The sequence below is a fragment of the Ovis aries genome, chromosome 14, assembly GCF_016772045.2.
Source record: "Ovis aries strain OAR_USU_Benz2616 breed Rambouillet chromosome 14, ARS-UI_Ramb_v3.0, whole genome shotgun sequence".
In the NCBI taxonomy this organism is placed as follows: domain Eukaryota; kingdom Metazoa; phylum Chordata; class Mammalia; order Artiodactyla; family Bovidae; genus Ovis; species Ovis aries.
Genome location: NC_056067.1, coordinates 46,111,405 through 46,123,432, shown reverse-complemented (window position 1 = coordinate 46,123,432; position 12,028 = coordinate 46,111,405). Strand labels below are relative to the sequence as shown.

At 46.8% G+C, this 12,028-nt stretch overlaps 2 protein-coding genes across 2 annotated transcripts in view; one reads left to right on the top strand and one right to left on the bottom strand.

The window, feature by feature from the left end:
- The window catches only part of CAPNS1 (calpain small subunit 1), a 78,939-nt gene that overhangs the window by 60,319 nt on the left and 6,592 nt on the right, over positions 1-12,028 (bottom strand). Inside the window, exon 11 of the mRNA XM_012190219.5 lies at positions 1-12,028. This exon is cut by the window's left edge and continues 39,406 nt beyond it. Coding sequence (XP_012045609.1) covers positions 12,002-12,028 — 27 coding nt within the window. The 3' untranslated portion in view covers positions 1-12,001.
- On the top strand, positions 9,409-10,955 carry LOC101121285 (cytochrome c oxidase subunit 7A1, mitochondrial). Its single transcript, XM_004015188.5, has 4 exons — positions 9,409-9,463; positions 10,149-10,235; positions 10,370-10,454; positions 10,817-10,955. Exons 1-4 carry the CDS (start codon positions 9,449-9,451, stop codon positions 10,870-10,872), a joined length of 243 nt encoding a protein of 80 aa, XP_004015237.1. The 5' UTR covers positions 9,409-9,448; the 3' UTR covers positions 10,873-10,955.

Here is a 12,028-nt window from a genome sequence, read left to right as displayed (position 1 = left end):
TTGTGGCGTGAGGGCTTCCCATTGTGGTGATTTCTCTTGATGCAAAGCACAGGCCCTAGGGCATGAGGGCTCAGTAGTGGAAGTTCCCGGCCTCTACGGCACAGGCTCAGTAGTTGTGGTGCATGGACTTAGTTGCTCCTCGGCATGTGGGATCTTCCAGGACCAGGGATCAAACCCATGTTTCCTGCATTGGCAGGCAGATTTTTTACCTCTGAGCCATCAGGGAAGCCCTCAAAATCCAACTGTACATGTTATCTGAACTAGTATTAATTGTGCTTAGAATGAATGGTTTTATTGTTAGAAGAAAAAGATTAATGAAATGAAGAGATGGGTTCAAGTTCCACTGCTGGATCAGAAAACATAAATAATGGCAATGTTGAGAAAAAACGTTGATTCAGCAGACTTCTTAGAGCAACATTATCAAAGGAAAAAAATACAAGACTTTAACACATATATGGAATCTAGAAAAATGGTACTGAAGAATTTATTTACAGGGCAACAATGGAGAAACAGACATAGAGAACAGACTTATGGACATGGGGAGAGGGAAGAGAGGAAACTTACATTACCATGTGTAAAATAGCCAAGGGGAATTTGCTGTAGGCTCAGGAAACTCAAACAGCGGCTCTGTATCAACCTAGAGGGGTGGGATGGGGAGGGAGATGGGAGGAAGTTTCAAAAGGGAGGAGATAAAAGTATACCTGTGGTTGATTCATGTTGAGGTTTGACAGAAAACAGCAAAATTCTGTAAAGCAATTATCCTTCAATAAAAAAAAAATATAAGACTTTATCATGAAGGTTATTTTTTAATGGTTTATCAAATATATAAAATTCAAGGAAAAATGTCATGCCACAGTATATTTCTCTATGGTTATATTCTTACCAAAAAAAAAAAAATTAATTCAAGATACATGAGGGACATCCTCGGTGGTCCAGTGGTTAAGAATCCACCTTACAGTGCAGGGGCACAGGTTCGATTCCTGGTCCAGGAATGAAAACCTCACATGCTGCGGAGCAACCAAGCACCTGTGCCACAACCACTGAGCACGCTCTGCAAGCAGAGAAGCCACAGCCACAGGAATCCCACACGACGCAACCAGAGAGTAGTCCCCCATCACCGCAACTAGAGAAAGCCCATACTCAGCAACGAAGAGCCTGTGAGCCACAACAAAGACCCAGCACGGCCAAAAATAAATAAATAAAAATTAATTAAAAAAAAAGAAACATGGACATACAGCACACCCACCTGCTGCTGTGTCCAGAGAATGCTGTGCTGTGCCATCCAGATCACTGTTTCAGGACCAAGGCACTCGGTCCTTCATCTGCTTGAAGTGCTGGCTAGTAATGCCTTGCAGCTGAGTTCCCCCCAGTGCATGCTCTCAGCTAAAGAAAGATTTCCATTTGCAACTACGTCTGGTGGTGAATGTTAACTATACTTGTGGTGGTGCTCATTTTGCCCTATAAACAATGTCAAATCGTTGTATTGTACACCTCAACTAATAGAACATTATATGTCAATTATATCTAAATTTAAAAATAAATTTAAAAAAAAAGACAAAAGATCAAATAAAGATTGCAATGTGATATCCCCTTTCTAGAGATGCCTTATACATGCACACATCAGAGATACTGTGAGCTTGGTTCCAGGCCACCATGATAAAGTGAATAACGCAATAAAGTGAGTCACACCAATTTCCCAGGGCATATGAAAATTATGTTTACTCTATACCATAGCCTATTAAGTGTACAATAGCATTATATCTTTTAAAAGTACATACCTTATTTTTTAAATCCTTTATTGCTATAAAGTACTAACCTTCATCTGACAACGCAGGGTTGTCACAGACCTTTAATTAGTAAAAACCACAATATCTGCAAAGCACAATAAAGTGAAGCATAATAAAACAAGGTACACCTGTATCCAGTTACTGGTTGATGCTAGAGATTCCAGCCCCATTGTCCCAACTTGGAGAACTCTGAGAGGCCATCCATCCAAGCTCCACAGCTCCCCTAGGCCTGATGTAGAACACCCGAGGAAGAGGCTCTCCCAGGGCTTGAGATCCAGAGCTTGTTGGAGAGAGCATGGCTATGGCTCACCGAAGGGCAGAGAGAAAGGTGGTGGTGGATCTTGCTGGAAATGTGCCATTTGGAACTTGTTGGAATGGAAATCCACTCTGGTGTGTCTAGGAAAGCTGTTTGAGGGGAAGTGTCTCACCTGAGGCACTCTGCTATAAAACCACCCAAAGAGGACACTTCCCTAGTGGTGCAGTGGTTAAGATGCCATGCTTCCACTGCAGGCGGTGTGGGTTCAGTCCCTGGTCCGGAACTAAGATCCCACGCAGCAGGACTACAGGGGGCGGGGGGCGGAAACAAAGCTACTGGCCACTAGGTGCTACTTGGCTGCGATGTACTTTATGTTGTGCAGCGCCCTGGTTCAGGAGAAGCTGAGTACACCGTGGGAACCTGGTGCTAGAAACTGCCCACACTGCAGGAGCTGGGCATCAGGGGAGCCAAGCCCACTGTAGGAGCCTGGCCATGGAGCACAACAGAGCCAGGACACAGACCCCCCTTTCCATTCTGCAGTCTCCATCAGCCTCTACTGAGGAAGCTTATCATCATGCCAGCTGGCAAAGAAAAAACTTTTTTTAATGACCCTATATTCATTTTCACAAAAGAGACAAAAGGGTGAATTTAGAGCTCAAGGGCAATAAATCAGTAATCAACACTGTCTATCTCTTGGACTAATTAGCGTAGCACGCTCTACACACATGTAAACCCCTATACAACTGCAAAATGAGAAACTTAGTTGTGTAACTAACAAGATACAGCTGTCCTCCTTACGAATGAAGAAATTCTCTCCCTTTCCCCTAAGTGAGATGCACAGACCCCAAAAGTCACTGTATCCATTACTGGCTATGTTAATTAATCCTCAAGTCACAGTCTGACTGTATACTAGTTTAAGGCTCAATTGTAAACTAACTTGCAACAACTTGCATACAAACTAAAAAGGTATCAAGGAAAGAGGAGAAAATAGCATGAACAAATAAATACCTACAGTAGAAAAATGGGCGACTGGCCATTCTTCGTGGCTCAGATGGTAAAGAATGCCTGCAATGCAGGAAATCCAGGTTCAATCCTTGGGTCAGGAAGATCCCCTGGAGAAGGGCATGGCAACCTACTCCAGTATTTTTGCCTAGAGAATTCCATGGACAGAGGGGACAGGCGAGTTATAGTCCATGGGGTCGCAAAAGTAGGACACGACTGAGCAACTAACACACACAGAGGCAAATAAGAGACTTCAATGGGGGCCAGTGCTAAGATTTGGGGCTCCCAGTGCAGGGGGCCAGGGTTCAATCCCACAATCTGCAACTAAAGAGCTCGCCTGCCATAACAGCCAGCACAGTCAAGCAAGTACACGTTTTTTTTTAAATAGGCAAATGGGAAATATGGAAAGCCACTACAATTTTCATTTCTGTAACCAGTCACAAGGCCATAATTGATAGCTTCCTTCTTCCTCAGCCCATTCTGTATTCCCACCACCCTCAGCCAGAACCTCATCTGCTCCAGGTTCTTTAGCTGGTGGGGTGATCTGTTTTGATTGTCTCCTACTCACCCCACTGCTAAAGGAGGGTTCCTTTACCTTAACCTTATTTGTACTGACTTGCATTTGGTGTGACAAAGTATCAGTGAAACAACTTAGGACTTGGCACTTTCACTGCTGAGGGCCCAGGTTCAATCCCTGGTAGGGGAACAAAGATCCTACAAGCCATACACCTCAGCCAAGAAAAAAAAAAAAACTATTTTGGGATATAGTGTATATAATTTTTCCATAGTAAGTCAACAGATAAATTAGAAGTCTACATCTCAATAATAAGGGCATATATCTCATCAAACCAAACCTACACGGCTGTGAAATACTAAGAAGCAATTCTTTTTAGGCCATCAAGTCTGGCGTAGATTTGATATACTCTATTTCCTTAGAATACTAATACTGCAGACTTCACAATACTTTTCATTTATGTGACATATCAAGATAATTTTATGAGGGAATTCCCTGGCAGTCCAGTGGTTAGGACTCCATGCTATCACCAAGGGTTTGGGTTCAATCCCTGGTTAAAGAACTAAGATCCTGCCAGCTATGCGTACTGCCAAAGGGAAAAAAAAAAACACACAAAAAGATAAGTTTATGACAGTTTAGTTTTATTTAAATTCAACTCTATACTCACAGGATTGAACATACCAACAGGACTATAAAAAGGTATTATTAATCAGTACACATGAAACTGAAAATTTTGTGAAGGAATTACAAGCAATGGAGCTATAAGTATTACCAGAAAAGATGGTGGAGCTATTAAACTATTGGAAGAATTATAGGAATAATTCTTTATATGACAAAACTTTGGCACCCAAAGAGATTCTTCTGAATCTTATTAGATGCATTGTTTTCAAATGCAGTAAGAATTGTTAAAATGAATCTCATCAAAGAGCTGAATTAATGAAATATTTTGTTCAAACACTGGAGCTATTATACTGAAATGTGTTGATTGGTTGGGATCAAGGTGAAGTTTTACACATTGTCTGTCTTCTGGCCTCAACTGTTCTGGGGTCTGTGTGCTTGAGGCCAGCAGTTTTCGGCTGGCGGGGGTCTGGTTCCTTACAGAACAACTCAGGAAGGCGCGTCAGACCTTCGTATCTTCAGGGAACTGGGTGTTGGGATTCTGCTATGTGACTGGTTTATAGTGTAAACTGTTACTGGCTTCCCAGTCCAACAGCTATTTCTTGTTTCTACATCTTCACATTTTCTAATCATTAACTCTTGAGCAAGGCTTTTGGGACTCTGGGGAGGACTGGGAAACTAAAACAAAAGCCTTTTACGTCAAAAATCAGGGACACAGGGGCCTGTATACAGTCTCAAGCTCCATATTACCCCTAAAAAATGAACATTAATTCCTTCTTATAATAAAATTTTCAGTCCATGTTCACATTTCTCCGTTTGGTCATATTATTTTTATATTTTTTCTTTGTTGAAAATATATACATACTGCTTGTTCAAATCAGGATCAATAAATATCACTGAATAACTGCTGATTTCAGGAACAAATTATCCTTTTATGCCTGGGGAAGGCCGAGTATATCTTTGTACTTTTGTTGTTGTATTTGAGGGGTTATTTTTGTTTTGTTTTTTACATGCATAAAATTTCCTTGGAAGGACACACAGAATGGTTCCCTTGGAGAGGATCACAGAGAGTGATCAGAAGGAAGATTTTTCTTCCTATGCGCACTTATGAACTTTAAACCATATTGAACTCATGATCTACTCAACAACTGGGGAATTAAAAGTAAAAAGTTTTCTAAAGGCAAGTCCTAAAACATCATCAAAAGGGATTAGAATGTGGGAAGTAAAGGTGGGAGGGCTGTTTCCAGACCTGCCACAAGATGGCAGCAAAGTGACACGAAAGCTTGGTTCTGGACTCGAAGGCTGCCTGGCCGCCATCAGTCTCCCTCCCCATTTAGGACAGGCAAATGCTGGTAGGTTCCTGCCCACCACTATCCTGAGCTGTGACGCTGTAGCTGAGCTAAATCCCCAGATTCCTCACCCACAGAGGCTGTGAAATGTTTACTGTTGTGTTATGCTTCCACATTTTGAGGTGATTTGTTATTTGGCAGTTAGATACTAGACTTCATACTATTCCACCAAAAAGTATTTGAGTATGTATTTCTAAAACGTAGAGACTCACTCTTAAAAAAAAACACAACCACAATAGAAATATGTTTAAATTATTTACTATAATAAAATATCCAAGCAGTCTAGTTAATGACACATGAAGTATTTGAATTAAAAATATTAATGTCTGCAATCTATTTTAAAATAGATCAAAAAATTTTATGGATGGATAGAGGTATAGATGGCTAGTTATGTGATAAGGCAAATGTAGCAAAGTGTTTATTATAGAATCTAGGTGGTGGGTATATGAGTGTTTACTAGAAGATTCCTTTACCCTTTCTGTATCTTTGAAATTTTTCATAAAATGTTGTGGGAAAAGTCAATCACTGGGGCTTCCCTGGTGGCTTAGTGGTAAAGAATCTGCCCACCAATGCAGGAGACTCCGGTTCGATCCCTGGTCCAGGAAGATCCTGCATGCCAAGGAGCAACTCGCTCCGTTGGCCGTAACTGTTGAGCTTGTGCTCTAGAGCCTGGAACCGCAGCTACTGAGCCCACATGCTGCAACTACTGGAGCTCAGTGCCCTCGAGCCTGTGGTCCACAACAAGGGAAGCCACTGAGATAAGAAGCCTACAACCAGAGAAAAGCTTACGAAGCAACAAAGACCCAGGACAGCCAAAAGTAAATACATTTTTTAAATTTATTTTTTTTTAAGTCAATCATTGTTTAAATTTCCAATTGTCTCAAAAGTGTTGGCGTTTTTTTTGTTTGTTTGCCCATATCAAGATCCAAATAATAACCACAGGGTGAGATTGGTAAATATATGTTCTGTGTTCTTCAAATCACAGAATTGTGGTGCCTTTTTGTTACATCAATAAGCGTTCCTCCTAACACAGGGCAACAGAGTTTACATCCCCCAGCTGGCTCTTGATCCTGAAGTTGAGCTCTTTAGTCTTGCAAGCTGATGAACCCATTCCTAAAGGAGACCTGAGTGATGGCAGCAGCAGCTTCTTTTTTCTGTTTAATATTTATTTTTAGTTATTTATTTGGCTGCACCAGGTCTTAGTTGCTGTATACAGATCTTCCTTGGAGCATGCAGGTCTTGTTTCAGTTGCAGCATGCAGAATTTTTATTTACTGCATGCAGAAATTTTAGTTGTATCATGTAGGATCTAGCTCCCAACCAGGGATCGAATGCAGGTCCCCTGCATTGGGAGTGAGGAGTCTCAGCCACTGGCCCACCAGGGGAGTCCCAGCAGCAGTTTGTGACTAGGGCTTCCTGACCAAGGTCAGTGCTACAGGATGTGTTCTGGACTCTGTCGCTGTAGGGGCAGCTTCAGAGAACAGCATTCTCAGGTCAGTTTTTACATGTCCTGAGTGTCAGTCCTACAAGACTAGCCTAAAAGTGAGGTATGTGTCTAGTGCAGCTACGTGGAGCCCCACTCTCAGAAGTGGGGAGTTTAATCCTCTGCAGTTGCCATCATGTAATTCCTTTTTATTTTTTATGAACTGCTGCTCATTCAACACACATTTTTGTGATTTATTACTTATATGCTGCGCTGGGTCATCTTTATGGCACCCGGGCTTTCTCTAGTTGTGGTAAGCGGAGGCTACTCCTCATTGTGAAGCATGGGCTCTAGGTGCACAGGCTTAGTTGCTCCGCAGCATGTGGAATCTTCCCTGACCGGGGATCGAACCGATATCGCCTGCCTTGGCAGGCAGATTCTTAACCACTAGACCACCAGGGAAGCGCGCCACCTTGTAATTCTTCATGTTATCTTTGAATTTGTGTTTTGTGTTTTATAAGTGAAGTCTGCTGGGACAATGGAGCAGGCATCAGGAACTTAAAGCCTGACCTGTGTGCATTCTCTCTTCCCACCACTCTCTCTCCCTGAGACAGGCTCTTAGCTGCCTGTTCTGCCTCCTGAGGGCCTGGGCTTCAGGAGGGTCAAGGTCCACTACACACATCCCATGGCCTCTGAGGGCAGGGCAGAGTGGCAGCTACTCCCTCCTCAGTTGGCAGTCCATGGCATATTCAGCAGGTGACCAGCAGGGGCGAGTGTCCTGCCCACCATTGATCCCAGTTCTGTGTCTTCTTGGAAGACAGGCTGCATCCCCCTGTAAGGAGCAAGCCTGTGAGAAGGAAATATGCCTTGTTTGACTTCTCCACCTCAGGCCAAGGCACCAGTTGGTCCAGTGGTTGGTGGGGAGAGAAGGAGAACTTGGCAGCCAGCAGCCATGTGTACAGACACACAAAGTTGCAGGGCAGGTCACCCAGGTGACTGTAAGAGCTTGGACTCACCCCAGGGTATCCCTTGCTCTAGGGAGCATGACAATGAATAGCACATTAAAAACACCATGACAGGTTAAGAACAATCATGGAAGAAAGGAAAATGCTTTCTATCTTAGTATTTTTATTTTTTTAATATCTATTTATTTGGCTGTGCCACATCTTAGTTGCAATATGTGGGATCTAGTTCCCTGACCAGGGACCGAACCCGTACCCCCTGCCTTGGAAGCGCAGAGCCCCAACCGCTAGACCACCAGGCAAGTCCCAATATCTTAGTATTTTTAACAGAGGTTTTTTTCCTTTCCGTTTGCTGTTTGAAGGAGGGGTCCCACATTTTCATTTTGCACAGGGCCCCATACATCAGTTTGCAGTCCTGCTTAGAGGGCACTCCTTCAGCCTTTCCAACATTTCTGGTATCCCAACCAAGAGCAATTTCTGTTTTCTTCCCTGAACACTGATCCTACACAGCTGCAGGTAACAGGGGACAGCTGGGGGAATGAGCACATGTGTGGCCACTTTCTGGATGACTGGAAATATCTAAATGAGTAGAATCTAGGAGGAGCACTGAAGCCCTACTTGGTTAAGTAGGTGGGAGTGACCAAGTTAGAGAACATTTGGCTTATACCGTATATCCTTTGACGAATATTTATCAAATCCACCCATTTGTCAGGTGCTGGGGATGCAGTGGAGTCTAAAGTCAACAGACAGAGCAACTACACTGTTTTCCAGGGTGAAGAAGAGTGTGGAGGTGGGGGTAAGATGAAGCAGCAGAGACGATTGCTATAGCACAGTCATTTTGTGCGCATGTTTAACTTAAGCAGTCAGCTACGTGGGTTCACAATAAACAAAGATAATGAAAAATAATTATTTAAACAAGGAAATTATCCTGCCCTTCATTCCACTTAATAAATAAGCAGCGTATGCTCCCTCCTGTATGAGATATGGGCGTAATCTACTTCCTTGGGCCTCGTATCTCATCTGGATGTAGTGTGAGTTGAGTGTACTTTTCATACAACATAGTCCCTGAACCCAAAAATGAACATTGACATTTAGCTAAAGCCATAGCCATCTGTTACAACGTGGGAGGAAAATGGCATAATGAAAGATGGTGTCTTACCTTCCTTTAGTTGCTCTCAACATCAACCGGATAGGGAGAGATCCGGGGAACACAACGGAGGAACAGCACTTGCCCTAGCCGGATACCTCCGCAGAAACAACCCAAAAATGTATTCTCCGGGACCGCTTTCCTCTCCGCGTGGACCAACAGAATTCTGAGATGAGTAACAGATGGGTGCTCCAACCATTCGGCGCTGGGATGCGGGGATGGGGTTGCAGCGTCTTCCCCGCCCATCTATTGGACGAATCGGAAAGCGTCCTCCGGGACCGCGGTGTCCTGGGGCGCGCGGGGGCGTGGCCTGGGACTCCCCCGAGGGGAGGGCGCCGTCTGTCCTTGGGCAGAGAGGGGAGGTGACTCCGGCCGAAGAGGAGGACACAGGATGAGGGCCCTGCGGGTGAGGGCCCCTAAGGGTCGGGTTGTGGCCCCCAACTCGGAAACTCTCAGAAACTCTCACCCCTATTTGAGACTCTCCCCAAATTCCGGGATCTAGGGACTTGGAACGTGAGCCCCGTTCAGGGCTTGGGACTCCCTCCTATTAAGCCTGGGGCCCCTCTCCCCAGCTCCCAACCCAAAATCTTTTGAGACAGCCGGGGACTCGTTAACTTGACCAAAACCCCAGAGTTGGAACTTCTTCCCTTCATCCAGGGCTCCCTTAGCGTTCCTTCCCCTCTCCCTAACTTCTTAGGCTGCCGGGAAATTCCCTAAGCACCCCGATCCAGCCCTGCCCTTGCCGCGACCTGAGCTCCTCCCATTAACCCTGGGAACCGAAAAGAAAAAAAACCTTCTCGGGGCTGGGACCCGCGGAACGTGAGCCTGCCTTCTGGGTCCGATCCTCTAGACGGTCCGATAACCTTCAAGCCAGACCCTCTAGGCACGAGTCCCGTTCATCTAGGCCTTTCCTGCCAGGACACCCTCCCCCACTCACGCTGTCAGTTCGCATCTTGCCTTTGAGACGCTCCCATGGGACAGGAGTGTCCCCAAGTCAGAGCCTCGGAAAGTCTGACACCCTCCCCCCAAAGGGACCTCCTCCGGGACGCCCCTGCAGACTCCCTCAGTGTCCACCCATCCCCTCTGCACAGGTCTCCCAGGCGCTGGTCCGCTCCTTTAGCTCAACCGCCCGGAACCGCTTGGAGAACAGAGTAGCTGAGAAACAGAAACTCTTCCAGGTGGGCGGAGCGGGGGCGGGGCGGGGGAGGAGCCTGGGCCGCCGGCTTCGTCCCGAAGAGAAGTTGGGGGTGGCAGGAGCTTAAGGTCTGCGATGCTGACAGCGCCTTTCTCATCGTGTGCCCTCAAATTCCAGGAGGACAATGGTCTCCCGGTGCACTTGAAGGGCGGTGCAACAGACAACATCCTGTATCGAGTGACGATGACTCTCTGTCTGGGGGGTGAGTGCAGGGCCAGGCTCGGCCTGAACTGCGGGAGGAGGTGGCGGGGGAAGGGGCGGGTTCTGGCGCTAGGGTTTCGCCAGAGAATTGGATTCTGAGCTTGTGTGGACCCTATGGGAGCTTAGGCTGACAAATACGGAGGGAGCACCCCAGGGCTTGGGCTCCTGTCCCAGGGAGATGGCTGGGCTAGTGATGCATCTGGGGAGAAAGCCTGAAGCCTGGTCTGTATCAAGGTCCAGCATTTCCCCAGCTGAAGGGCAGTTTGGGAAGGGACTCGAGCTTGCAGCATGGGCTCAGAAGCAAGATGGGGCTCAGGGAGGGAACTGGGGCCTCATTCAGTATCCCCCACACTCCCTCCCTAGGCACTCTCTACAGCCTGTACTGCCTTGGCTGGGCCTCCTTCCCTCACAAGAAGTGAAACCAAGAAGTCTGCGGGACCCGAACAGGCATCAATAAATGTGCTGGTTTCCTGGGGAACCCAGCCCAGCTCCATGCTCCCTATTTGTGCCTCCTAGCCCATCCTTCCACCAGCAAGTCATCTCTGCCCTGTGGACAACCCTGGGACCCTCCTACTAGACTAGACTAGAGATGTCACTGCCTCTCAGCCCTCCCAGAAGCCCCAAACAGCATCCCTGGGCTGTCCCCTCAGGGTCTGGGGACCTGCTTTGTATCCTGGGATGGCACCCCCTCTCCCTGCAGAGGCCCGGGGTGGGGAAGAAGATCCTGAGCATAGTGTATGACATCAGAGAGGTAGAGGCACGTGGGGACAGACTCATTCAAGCACAGAAGCTGAGAGGGGCAAATATGGCCTTGGGGGGCACAGCCAGGGGGACACTGAGACCTCCCACAGGTCTGGCTCTTGCAGCAGAAGCAGAGATGGCCCAGACTTCTAGTCTTGGTTTCCATGGGATCTGAGCGAGATCTCAGCAAGAATAAGGCTACAGCTCAATTGGGATCCAGAATGAGAAAAAAGACTGGGACTAGGAGACACATACAGACAGGCTTCCTCTGCCTCAGAGTCAGAGCCACCCCTCAACTCAAAACAGGAGGCAGATATCGGAGAGAGCAGCAACTAGGGTACATTTATTTCCTCCTAGGCCTGGCAGCCTGGGAGCAGAATACAGACCAAGGCACTGGGGCATGTGGCCCTGTTTTGGCCTGGAGTTCAGGTGCCTGGGTGGTAACTGAATGGGTGTGCCTGGGTGTGGAGGGACTGGAGTGATCCTCCCAGAACTAAGAGAAGGGCCCTTGGGGTGTGGAAGCCACACAAATGTTGGGCTTGGCACAGGTGCAAGAGAAGGGTTATGGAGTAGACGAGATGGGTGTGCTGGGTGGGGGTGACTGGAGGGGCAAGGCGTGTTGAAGCATGTTGGGCCCTGGCTGTTGACTGAGAATCCAGATGCCAAGGGCTGAGAGGACAGAAAGGCCTGTGGGTCAGCAGGACCCACGAAGATGTGACTGCAGACAGAATCAGCCCTGGGGGAGACCGAAGAGTCCAAGGTGACTCCTACAGCGAGGTGATGAGGGGGCAGGCCTGGGGCTCCCATTCAGGAGTACATGGTCAGCTGCAGCCA

Coding starts and splice junctions, on each gene's coding strand:
- LOC101121285 (XM_004015188.5), top strand. Junction 10,236..10,369: donor AGAAACAGAAACTCTTCCAG/GTGGGCGGAGCG, acceptor CTCAAATTCCAG/GAGGACAATGGTCTCCCGGT. Junction 10,455..10,816: donor GATGACTCTCTGTCTGGGGG/GTGAGTGCAGGG, acceptor CTCCCTCCCTAG/GCACTCTCTACAGCCTGTAC.